The 13,193-nt window shown below is 31.5% G+C and overlaps 1 protein-coding gene across 1 annotated transcript; it reads right to left on the reverse strand.

Annotated features, from left to right (window-relative positions):
- Window positions 1-232: 232 nt before the first annotated feature.
- LOC120356422 lies at window positions 233-12,112 on the reverse strand. Its single transcript, XM_039445361.1, has 7 exons — window positions 11,835-12,112; window positions 9,026-9,193; window positions 5,974-6,226; window positions 5,178-5,357; window positions 3,329-3,422; window positions 1,048-1,208; window positions 233-395 (listed from the first exon to the last, which is right to left on the reverse strand). The coding sequence occupies exons 1-6, from the start codon at window positions 12,009-12,011 to the stop codon at window positions 1,064-1,066; spliced, it is 1,017 nt and encodes a 338-aa protein (XP_039301295.1). The 5' UTR covers window positions 12,012-12,112; the 3' UTR covers window positions 233-395; window positions 1,048-1,063.
- Window positions 12,113-13,193: the final 1,081 nt, after the last annotated feature.

The raw sequence follows: 13,193 nt of genomic DNA on the forward strand, positions 1-13,193 counted from the left end.
TCTTATATATATATAGTTTTATCCAGAGTTCAATTTGTCATTCCAACATTATAAATATCTCATCATTCATCTAGTTTCATTTAATCAATTGCAACATAGGAATCAACAAATAAATTCCTATAGCTACTTCTAATATGAATAAAAATATAAACATGTATGTCCGAAACATTTTGTGACAAAATAATTTAAAAGGGTACATAGATTCATATTTTTATTTATATTTTCTTACCATGTCTTTCCTGGGGAAGAGACTGTTAATGTAGAGCGCATTCCTCCACCAGTACTTGTCACAGTTAGAGTCATCCAGACTGACTGGCTCGAACACTGAATTCGATTTCAACCAGCGCATCGCTATGGAAGCCACGCATAATACAAACATGTAGGCTGGGGTCAATCTGAAATATAATAAAGAAAAGAATTAGCTCATACACGTACGGGACAGGAAATTCACGAGTGACGCATCATCACTTCTGAACTACTCAACTGATTAACTTGTATTTTTATATAGATTCTTGATTTACAAAGTATGGTTGTAGACCTATTTCAAATTCTTCAATATTCAGTAGTCAAGTTTTCAGTTTGTCAAGTTTTAATTAGACCCGTGCGGAGCACGTTTCTTCAATATAATAAAGAAAAAGTTTTAGCTTAACTTATTCTAATAAGTTAAGCTTAAGTTGTCAATATATTTATTGTTCATACTTCTTCAGAGTTAAAAATACCGTTTGAAAACATTGAAATAAAAATCCATATATTGTTGTACTGGCTTGTGTACTAGTTTTAATAACACAAGTACAAGTACACAAGTAAGTACTAGTTTTAATAACTAATAAATTCAAAAATTAGACTGTAGTGGCATTGAAAATAGTTAAAAAGCGGATGATTACATGCAGTTCGTCATGGAAGAAGAAATAGATGAGTACTACAAATAATATTAAATGGGAAGTGATAATGAATGAAGAAATGAATAGTACTGTAATTAATCAATATTATTACAAATTAATTGATTGTATCTATTTATTCTGGAATTGCTTATCAATCAATAATTACCTGAGGAACCTGTACCCTACAAGTTTGCAGAACTTGAGAAAGCCAATCTTGAAGGCAAGGAACCCTTCCGGGGATGGACGAGCAGCTCTCTCTCCCTCTCTCCACCTGACGAGGATGTCCGATTCGACGATTTGAAATAGAGGAACGTAACCAGGAGACCACTGAAAAAACAAAAATATAGAGAATGAAATTCTGCATTTTTTGGGATGTAGAACCTATTGTATTAAAAGTATTATTTCTGCAGACTGTTCAAAAATAGAAAAACTTTGAACCTTGATTTCTCGAAACGAACATTTTTGAAGATTCAAAAGTTCAACAGTAAATAATATATCTTATTTTGCTCTAAATGCCAATAAATTATATATTTAAATTTTCACAACATTACATTTCATCAAGTACATATATAATAACATCTCTAGCTATTTGAGAGGTATACAGTTAGAAAATTTACAAACAATAATTCTTTTATAACTCTTTGATAATTCCAATGAACACAAAGTGTATATAAAAATGTTCAGAATTTTATGCTCTATCAAACTGTACTCATAACTGAGATTATGTCTCTACCGACTGTAGGTACCTTTTCCTGCACCGCGCCACAAATTGAAAGATCATGGTTTTAAAATACTAATGTAGTTCATTCCCTCTGGTATTGAATGTTATTAAGTTCATTCTGGAAACTTCCAACGCTTATATCAACTAATATAGATCTAGCTATAGATAAAGAGCTCAAGATTTTTCAACAACAGTTAATAAATGAAATTATTAATTGCTTGAAAATATAAAATAATAACATTGATTGCTTCCAGATTTTGGAGGGAAGTGAAGTGAAGTTCAGAGAAAGTCAGAATGTTTATAAGTTAGCCTAATGAGTTCAATATTATGAGGGCTCTTTTGAACAAGATTAATGTCATTTGAATAATACAATTCACACTATTGAATGAAAAAGACTAAGAAATTGTCGAAAACCACAGATTTATTGATACTTAGAAAGACCGGTTTCGGTTATTACACCATTGTAAATCTCTGATAAACTTATCAGACTCTTAGTCTTTTTCATTCAATATGAATAATTTCCACAATATCAACTTCTCAACTACACAAAAATTTACACTATTAATGGTGTTGAATTGATCAAGGCACATGTTTCATGTTATCATAGGTAGGCTAATATTATAACTATCGCTATCTATGAGATATATCATTAATATATAACAATATGAGAAGAAAAATGAAGGAATAGGAGTAAATACGTAGTATTTATAGTTTTATTGATGATAGATTGATAGTTTTATTAACATTAGCCTACGTTTAGCCTTAACGTTAGCCTACATTTATTTTACAGCTATCTATACTCCACTTCATTCTATCAAAAAAATGCACCAAACACATATAGTAAAAGAAGACTGATATACCTATACCATAGGGAAAAGTTAGCATAGGTGAATAGACAGACAATAATGAACTCTGCTATCTTTTCTTTATACCATAGTACTTGTTACACTATTTTTCAAACGTAAGCCAAACATTAAAGGAAATTCAAATTTAATTAAATAATAAATTAAGTTATAGACTCAGAATAAAGATCAGATCGTTTGAATTTCTGTAGAGAAATAAGAGAAAAAATCCAAGATTATCCTCAAACTCTCCATTTGTATTTTAAACTACCTCTATTTCCACTGTAACTACATCAGTATACATGAGTATTAATCTATGGAGAAGGAGAAGGAGATCTAGACTGATGAACAAGAAAAATGAACACTTTAGTGAGGTCCACGTTATAATGGCAGTGGAGAAAGATAGGAGAACAACGTTGCCGATCCTCTGTCTTGTCAATGCTTTCTAAAGACGGTAGCTATACCGTATATGAATATATATATATATTTCAATAATTCATAAAGCATTTACATAATTAAGATAAGATATTTTTGTTAATTAATTAATTAATTCTACATTGTAAATACGATCTGGCAAAGCGAGAAAGAGATAGCGCTATCCGTTTTGTTGAATGATAGACAAGGATAGCAATACCATTGCTAATCAAACAGTGCCATTATAACGTGGACATCACTATAGGAACAGAATGTTGTGGAATTCCTCCATATTAAGGTGAAATGAATGTATATTATGTGGAACTGACATCTTTCATCTCACCTTAAAAATGAACAATATGGATAATCAATGTCGAAGTAGGATAAATGTAAACAAGGTCACCAAGAAAACAAGTGGGAGTGGATAACAATGTAGATATTTGCACATAAATGAAGCAGAGAATAATGACCTTATGAAGAAGAAAGTGTCCACTGAGAAAGTCGCGTTGCTGACTGTTTGGAACATAAAGTTGCGCTCTGTCAATGTCCTCAGCGTCTTGTTCTCTGCAAATCACAAAAGAAAATATTAACACACTTTTCAAAAATTACAATTTTGTTTCTTTCAAAGAATACGATACCTACAACTGATTACTGCGTTCCATTTGTATATATTTTTGTTAGTAGTTGTCTCACATCTATTTTGGCATTATTTCAGAATAGCTTTCAAAAATAACAATCTACTGTATATTTTTGTGTAGTTGAGAATTTGATATTGTGATAATAATAATTCATATTAAGAAAAATACAAAGAAATAGTCAAAACCCACAGTTTTATCGATAGTTAGAAAGACCGGTTTCGGTTGTTATACCATTGTCAATCTATATATTTATTTAATAACCCATATAGTCAATACTATGACTACCATAATAAATTATAGTCATACTATAGTCTATAGTCTATATAGTATATTTCAGTCAATCTATATATTTATTTAATAATCTACTGTAACAATAGCTGAAGACCGAGTAATTTATTCCTATTGAGAAAATCAAATATAATTACAATTTTCATTATAGTATTATCAACCTACTTATGAAAAAATGCTTTCACGAAGGAGAATACAATACCGTAATGAATGAGTTTGTGTTTTTTATAGTCTGAATTTCTAGTCAATATTTTAATAATTTCCAGTGTTGAATGAATATGAATTTCACTATTGGAATAATTCACTCTGTCCTTATCTAATCAGTCTTGATTACTTGAAAATTTTGGTATATAAATTTTCGATTCAACTGTTGAAAGTAGAATTAAAGTAATATCCAATTATTTTAGTTAAAAAAAAAATATTATCCATGAAAATTGATTGGATGAGAACAGATTTCAGTGATTTTTCCGTTTTTCATCGTTGAAAGCTTAATTTTGTTCATGTACTAGATGTCATATATTTTTAGAACTTAACTTATCACACTTTAAATGAATAGTTTTTTATTAGCCTATAGCCTATAATATTCATCTCCACTAATTATTAGTGAAGTTAGCTCTTATCAGCAGTAGCGGGGATCTGCAATTTCCAAATTCCATTCAGAATGAATTCGAATAAAATTTTACTCTAGCTTCTCACGAAAAACATGATTTCCAAAAAGGAAATTTAGTAGGAATACCTCCTGCAAGAGAAATCCTTCAATAGATAGGCTATACAGAACTTAAAAGATAATCAATTAATTGCAAGACAATCTAATAACAAATTGATAATTCACATTTACTTTTGCTGAGGATGATATACTCACTTGAGCTCATATATTATATTGACAAGTGTAATAATAGAAATAGAATATATAGTTGTCTCTTTTCTGTATAGGGCTACTTGTAATATAAATATAAATAAAATAATAAAAATCTCAGTACCCTTTTTGAATTATTTATCACACAATTATTAAAATAATTCAAAAAAGTGTACTGAGATTTTTATTTATATTTATAGAATATATAATGTATAATAGAATATAAATGTGATACATAAATAGGAAATATATTAATGCTATATTGATAAGTCAATGAAGAAGATGTCTTATGAAATTTAATATGAATCTTCGACTCTTATTTCATAGATTATTGTGTTTTTTTTCTATCTAAACTACAGATGTAGAAATGGAAATTTCCCGGGCCGACAAATAATTTTTGTATAGTAGTGCTCATAGAATTTTCATCTAGCTGTTTACCCTGTTGTCAATATTTGCAGTAGCAGAAGTCTTCGGGGTGATTTACAGCATTTAATTTGGATTTTCGTTTAAGAATAATTACTATCTATCTAAACTGACCAGCTATAGCGAAAACCTGTAGATAGGTATGGACCATGATGACCCAGGCAAGACTGAGGAATCGCAGCCCATGAACGCAGGTGAGGGAGTCCTTGGGCGCGGCTCCACAGTGGAGGATCTTGCGACTGTTCGACAGACATGAGAAACACAGCAGAAGCTCCTCTGTTTTCGTTCGTTTCGCTGCAAAAATTTAAAGAATTTAGTGATTTTTTGCCAATAAAGCATAAATAATGCTAATAAATTGGTAGAATTCCCTACTATTCATTTCACTGTATACAGGCAGAGTTTTAAAAATAATAGAGATCAATTAATTATTATATGTTGCAAATGAATATTATGTTTTAGGTTGGTGGAATGAATTATATTTATTTCTTTAATTATTATAGCAGTAAGCTACAGGTGATGGTGTATGCTAGAAGAGAGGCTTAATATAATTTATTTTTTTCGAAATAATTTGTGGTATATTCTAAGTGAGTATAAAACACATGCTTATGCATTTCAATTCTGATTTTCACACTTAAAAATGGCATCAGTGCTCGAGACCGGTTGTTTTTATGTAAAAAAGTATAAAAAAGGGAACTAGTAATTTCTATCTCTGAAATTCTTGAAATTCTCTTTAAATTCTGCATGTATTCTTGACTAACCGAGGATGGTTATAGGCCTACTTTCAATTCTTCAAGATTTCATTACGTCAGGTTTTCAGTTTGTCATGTTTCAAAATAGATCCTTGCTGAGCGCGCGGGCTTCAGAAAATAACTGCTGACCAATATTATTTCAATTTCAATATGTTAATCACCTGGCGTATAAGAATCAGTAGACAGATCAGACCCAGAGTTATTCAGGTTCTGCTTGTCGTTGATGACCACTTCAAGCGCGGATCCCAGCTTGATGAGGCAGCACTCATCTGGTGCACACTGGCGGTCAGTGTAGTGGCGGCCACTGCTGCCTGCTTGCCCTTCTTCTTGCTGTTTTGCTGATCTTGCAGTTCGAACATGTACTCGTAGCCGGTGCCAATCACCATCAGGATTAAGATTACCAGGGTCACTGTCCTGTGGGTCCAAAAAATGTCGAATTAATTCATTTCACTCAATTCTGAACAACTGAGTATTCAACATCAGTAAGCAGCGCTTTGCGGTGTTGGTTTCAACGATAGTGAAGTCCAAGTTATAATGGCAGTGGAAAGAGATAGGAGAACAGTATTGCCGATTTCTTGCCTTGCTATTGTCTTCTATAGAAGATAGCTGATATCTGATGTATTATTAACTGTATATTCTTGTTAAAAATGATCAATTATATTTTATTCTTGAATAAATTATATTTTTCAACGATAAAATAATACATTTTCTTAATTGAGATCAATTATTTTGTTCATTATTATACTTCTACATTTTTTTAAAACAATCTGGCAACGTTGCAGAGGTAGGAAAGGATAACGCTATCTGCTTTGTCGAATAATATATAGCGACACCATTTTAATCAAATAATAAAATTACAACGTGGACCTATTACAATGTTGATGAAACAATTCTTTGAATACCACCCAGCAATATGCATTTTTGATTCGTGGTATGGAATAGTCCCCTGGTACAGAGCACAAAGATCTCTGTAAAGCTATTTTACTAGAATTTAAGTGGATGCAGTTTTTTCCATAATCACAAAATGGGCGTAATCAGTCTACGGTACTTATATAAAAGTCTTCCAATTTGTAGACCGTCTACTAGAATAAAATGTTCGGAACATTGGTTTAGAACATTACTATTACTGTACCATGGACAATTTACTGATGTTATATTTTATGCTATCTTCTCTATGATCTCTTTTATTATCACAACGGATTAGACCGTCTAATAATATGAAATGCCTACCATTTGAGACCGTCTACTACTAATAAGAGAGAGTAGGGTTGTGTTTGTTCGTGTGTTCGCATCAAAACATGTCAACTTGGGGATTGCATACTGGAAAAACGGGAATGAATTAGATCTCCAAATTGGCACATAGATTCTAAAAATATAAATCTTTTGCACCTCGAAGCCCAAATTTCAATTCTCCTTATAGATTTTTAAAATGAATGTTTAAATTTCATTGATGGTAACTACGATTTCATAAAAAATAATCAAATCATATGATCGAAATAGAACTGGCTTAAACACGTATAAAGGATAGGAAAATTAGTTTTGACGCATCATCACATCTGAACTACACTGGACTGATTTACTTGGAATGTTACATATAAATTTTTAATCAACCGAGGATTCTTATATGCCTATTTTAAATTCTTCTAGATTTCATTACGTCAAGTTTTCAGTTTTTCAAGTTTTAAATAAACCCTTGCGAAGCACGGGTTACCTGCTAGCATAAATAATTGGAACATCAGTTACACTTTGACAATAGAGCATAATATTGGTGATATCTTTTATGCTATATTTTTTATTCATTTCATTTCATGCTATCTATCTTTGCTATCTATCTATGCTAACATCTTTTTTTATGCTATATTTTGTCTATGCTATTACCCAGCAATATGCAGTTTGGGATCGTGGAATATGGAGTAGTCGCCTGGTACAGAGCGCACCCTCAGTACCTCGAAGGAATGCTCCGGAGGGGTCTGCTCCGGCTGCAACAGGGTGTCACGTCCTGCTTCTGGCAAGACGAAGGTAGACATACTCCCAGAGAGATTTCTCGCACCTGAAATTGACAATATAACAAAAATTAAATCGAGAAATACTTGTCAAAACTCATTGAATTATTGATTGAAATTTATATCCCGCACCTGAAATGAATTGAAGAAACAAAAACTAGTTTGAAAGATAGTGATAAATCTCATCAGGCTAAATATTATCTGCGATGGAGATGAATATGAATAGTTGTAGAAACTCATTCAATTATTAATTGAGATATCTCTCGCACCTGAAATAACTGGTAAAACAAAAACTAGATTGAAAGATAGTGATAAATCTCATCAGGCAAAATATTAACTGTGATGGAGATGCAACTATATTTTTTGATTTGGAAAAATCTGGAATACTAGAGAAGAGGCCTATCATCAGGCACCAGTTCCACATATAACATTTCACAGTACAAAAAAGTCTTGTAGAAAGAATTAAATAAGATTGGACTTCTTATCGATGTATATGTTACAATAAATACTGGATTACACACTAATTTACATTAAATTACAGTATAGCTAATTATCCAAAGTATGAAAAATAATTAAACAGAATGAAGATTGAATGCAATTTTATTATTTTATTTTCATTCTGTAAGATTGAATGCAATTTTATTATTACTTTGCTTAATTTTATCACATAGTTTTTTAATTTATAATTTTATTATACTGTTCATTCAAAATGTTATGCGTTTGTTAACTTTATTACTGTTATTATTTTGTGATTGTAGAAATGTCTGTAAAACTATTTGGCAAATATATTTCATTTCAATTCGAATAACGACAATATGATATTGTAATGTAAGCACATAAATCAGCAGTTTTTTTTTAATAATTTGTCGACTCTCTGAAAAGTATATAAAATTATATCCTTATTCCCATCAACACACTACCGGGATCAGGTGACAGCTAATAGTAGTATATTGTGGCGGCACACACTAAAAGGTGAGATTTCATTGAATGAAGTAATGTATATACTATGGTGTGTAGTGCACATAGAATTGTCAAGGTTTGATTTTACAATGCATTTTACTGAATAAATGATTGATTGATTGATTGATAAAAAAAAATACTGATATGTTTATCTTTTATATGCTATATTTTATGTTATTTCCTATGCTATTTTATCTTATGCTATCACTATTTAATATCTATCCTAACATCTTATATTTTATGCTATTACCCAGCAATATGCAGTTTGGGATCGTGGAATATGGTAGTCGCCTGGTACAGAGCGCACTCTCAGTACCTCGAAGGAATGCTCAGGAGGGGTCTGCTCCGGCTGCAACAGGGTGGTCACGTCCTGCTCTGGAAGATGACGGCAGCATACTCCCAGAGAGATTTCTCGCACCTGAAATTGACAATTAACAATATTAAATCGAGAAATACTTGTCAAAACTCATTGAATATCGATAGAATTATCTCTCGCACCTGAAATTGACAATAAAAACCAAAATTAAATCGAGAAATACTTGTCAAAACTCATTGATTATCGATAGAAATATCTCTCGCACCTGAAATGACAATATTAACAAAAATTAAATCGAGAAATACTTGTCAATACTCATTGAAATATCGATAGAAATATCTCTCGCACCTGAAATAAACTGGTAAAACAAAAACTAGATTGAAAGATAGTGATAAAATCTCATCAGGCAAAATATTATCTGTGATGGAGATGAAATATGAATAGTTGTAGAAACTCATTCAATTATTAATTGAGATATCTCTCGCACCTGAAATAAACTGGTAAAACAAAAAGTAGATTGAAAGATAGTGATAAAATCTCATCAAGCTAAATATTATTTGTGATGGAGATGAAATAGAAATAGTTGTGGAAACTCATTCAATTATTAGTTGAGATATCTCTGGTACCTGAAATAAACTGGTAAAACAAAAAGTAGATTGAAAGATAGTGATAAAATCTCAGGCAAAATATTATCTGTGATGGAGATGCAACTATATTTTTTGATTTGGAAAGATCTGGAATACTAGAGAAGAGGCCTATCATCAGCACCAGTTCCACATATAATATTTCACATACAAAAAGTCTTGTAGAAGAATTAGATAAGATTGGACTTCTTTATCGATGTATATGTTACAATAAATACTGGATTACACACTAATTTAAATTAAATTACAGTATAGCTAATTATCCAAAGTATGAAAAATAATTAAACAGAATGAAGATTGAATGCAATTTTATTATTACTTTGATTAATTTTATCACATAGTTTTTTAATTTATAATTTTATTATACTGTTCATTCAAAAATGTTATGCGTTTTGTTAACTTTATTACTGTTATTATTTTGTGATTGTAGAAATGTCTGTAAAACTATTTGGCAAATAAATTTCAATTTCAATTCGAATAACGATAATGATAATTATTGTTATGTAACCACATAAATCAGCGGTTTTTTAACTAACAATTGTAGACTCTCTGAAAATGATATAAAATAATATCCTTATTCCCATCAACACACTACCGGGATCAGGTGACAGTTAACAGTAGTATATTGAGGCGGCACACACTAAAAGGTGAGATTTCATAGAATGAAGTATGTATATACTATGGTGTGCAGTGCACATAAGACTGTCAAAAGTTTTGGTTTTACAATGTTCCTATTTTTTACAAAAAGTGGAAAGACATGTTTTTTTGAAAAAGTGTCAGTTATCAGAGGTTTTTAATCGATTACCGTGTATCGCTACGGTTTCTCTTAGTCTGGGTACAGCCACTACCTCCTTAAACATCTGTTTACGGAGGTAGTGGTACAGCAAGCCCGTTCGAGACATTTGAAAATAGTCCAATCAGGTAGACTACGATCTACAACCAGTGCACTGAGCATTTGATTTCTTTAACGGAAGCTTTTATCGATAATTCCAGTGTACTTGTAAATCTTATCCGACTTGATCATGTTCAAATGTATTGACCAACTTGGTGAAAAGGGCAATAGAATTTGAGACTACATATTTGAATTTCAGTGGACTATTATTAACAGAAAATGTTTACTGTATAGATAACTAAAATAAGCATACTTTTCAAGGCTTTTCAAGGAAACCTTCTTGATTTTTGCTTCTTGCTTGCTTGCTTGAAACAAGCTTTTCTTTTCAAATCAAATATTGTAATTAATACTTACAGAAATACTGTGTTAAAAGAATACTGTGTGACAACTGTATCAAGAAAATGATAAATGATTAAAGAAATATATATGAAGCGTAATAGATATCAATAATTAATCAATAGCCGCTGACACAAAAATCAATAAATACCTACAGAGTAAAGAAACCAAAAGGAAAACCTCCTGAGGCTCAGCCTGTGATGGTTGGAGTATCAGTTTTATATATTTATTTTATCCATTAATTTATTTTGGCTACTTCTTATAAAATATAACAGTATTCAGAACAAGACCTGCTAACTCGCATTAATTATATTGCACTCTTAATCAGTTACAATCAATTCGTTATTCAAGTTATAAAATAGAAAATGAAGGTATGTAAATTTGTATGAGTTTGATGCTTCATTTTAACTTCTTTTGACTTCAATGAAGATGAAATGTATTTTATGATAAATGAATGTTTGGTATGTGAAATGGATTTTACTGTGAATTATAAGATGTATTTTCTGTAAGGTCATTTATATCAAATAATGGAGATGAAAAAGCTGCTCATGTCATTCAGTGGGATGAGGTAGTGCCGATTGCACAAAAGCCGGTTGAATTTTAATCGTGATTAATTACACGAGAACCAATCAGAGAACCCTTCTTTCCAAAAAACCACTTCTTTGATTGGTACTCGTTAAACTAATCACGATTATAATTTAACTGGCTTCTGTGCAACCCGGCCTAAGGGCCTGCGCCTTCTTTTAGGAGTTTCAAAGATATGTTTCTATTATTGAGTTTATTAATATTCTCTGGTGAGATATGATCGGGGATGTCATCACCAAATATAGAAGTGCTTATTTTTAATTTTTATTTCAAATTAATATTTTACCTTAGGTGTCATCTCATGGTGCAGTTTGAGCCTGAGTTTGGCGACGTAGAAGGAGGTGCGGAAGGGTGGCACATTCTGATTGGCCCTTGTGTTTTGCAGCTCCTTGCACAGCGTGTGAGACCCCAACCAGAAGTCGTTTGCCGAAGAAGAACTGCGACGAGTATCTCCCACTGGCATCGCTCACTGAAATCAAAAATAACAGTTTTGTTGTAGAAGCTGAGACATTTTTTTAAATTATTAGAACATAATACAGAGTGTCCCACGAAATATGTAACAGCCGACGACCATAGAGATTCTACATGAAATTTGCAACAAAAATGTCCAGTAAAATTTTCTTATATCGTACGTAATATAGTATAAATCTAGTGAGTAATTTACCGTACGATTCTAATTCTCGAACTGTTTTGTTACTCGTCGCCATCATACAAACCAAAAACATTTTGCTATAGTGAGGTTCACGTTATAATGACAGTGGAGAAAGATAGGAGAGAATCGTTGCCAAACCTCTGTCTTGTCAATGCCTTCTATAGACGGTAGCAGATAGAGGTTTATTATGCAGCTAATATGTTCATTCTCGTCTAAAATACAATTATATTTATTAAGTAGTAAATCATACTTTTTATAATTTCATAGTGAATTCACATAATTAAGATGAAATATTTTGTCAATTAATTATTAATTCTGCATTGTAAAAAGACGATCTGGCAACAGAGCAAAGCGAGAAAGAGATAGCGCCATCCGCTTTGTTGAATGAAAGACAAGGATAGCAATACAAAAAACAGCTGATAGTTGCAGTGATAGTATTTTAATTTTTCTGCTCAGATTTTCAAGTTTATTTCAATATTATTGACACTTTTCGGATTGTTTAGTGTTATTTCCGGCTCTTATCAACCCTTCGAAATTCAAAATTCATCAGTCATATCTCGAATACGTATTCTCTGAGTGTTAATCCTTTGGTGAAAACAAAATTTTAAACTTAACCTCACTTTGGACTATTTATGTGCCAAAATCAAGGAATTGAGAAGTTTTGGCAATTGCCTGTTTCTCTTTCCAAATATAGTGTTTGTGACTGTTCTAATACATAAAATAAATAAATACCATTGCTAATCGAACACTGCCACTATACCGTGGACCACACTATGTAACACCGATTGATTTTTAGAAATTTAATATTATATTTATTGTAGACTACTTTATAATTTTTAAAGTGAATTATTCTATTCTATTTATTGTTTTTGCAACTGATCAATTTCAGGGCCTCTGACATGACCTAACGACTGCTTTTTAGGCAGCCGGGACCGACGGCTTAACGTGTCCATCCGAAACAAATGGTATAGATGGTTAGATAAAAGAATAAAT

Source organism: Nilaparvata lugens, unplaced genomic scaffold (genome assembly GCF_014356525.2).
Source record: "Nilaparvata lugens isolate BPH unplaced genomic scaffold, ASM1435652v1 scaffold6733, whole genome shotgun sequence".
NCBI lineage: Eukaryota > Metazoa > Arthropoda > Insecta > Hemiptera > Delphacidae > Nilaparvata > Nilaparvata lugens.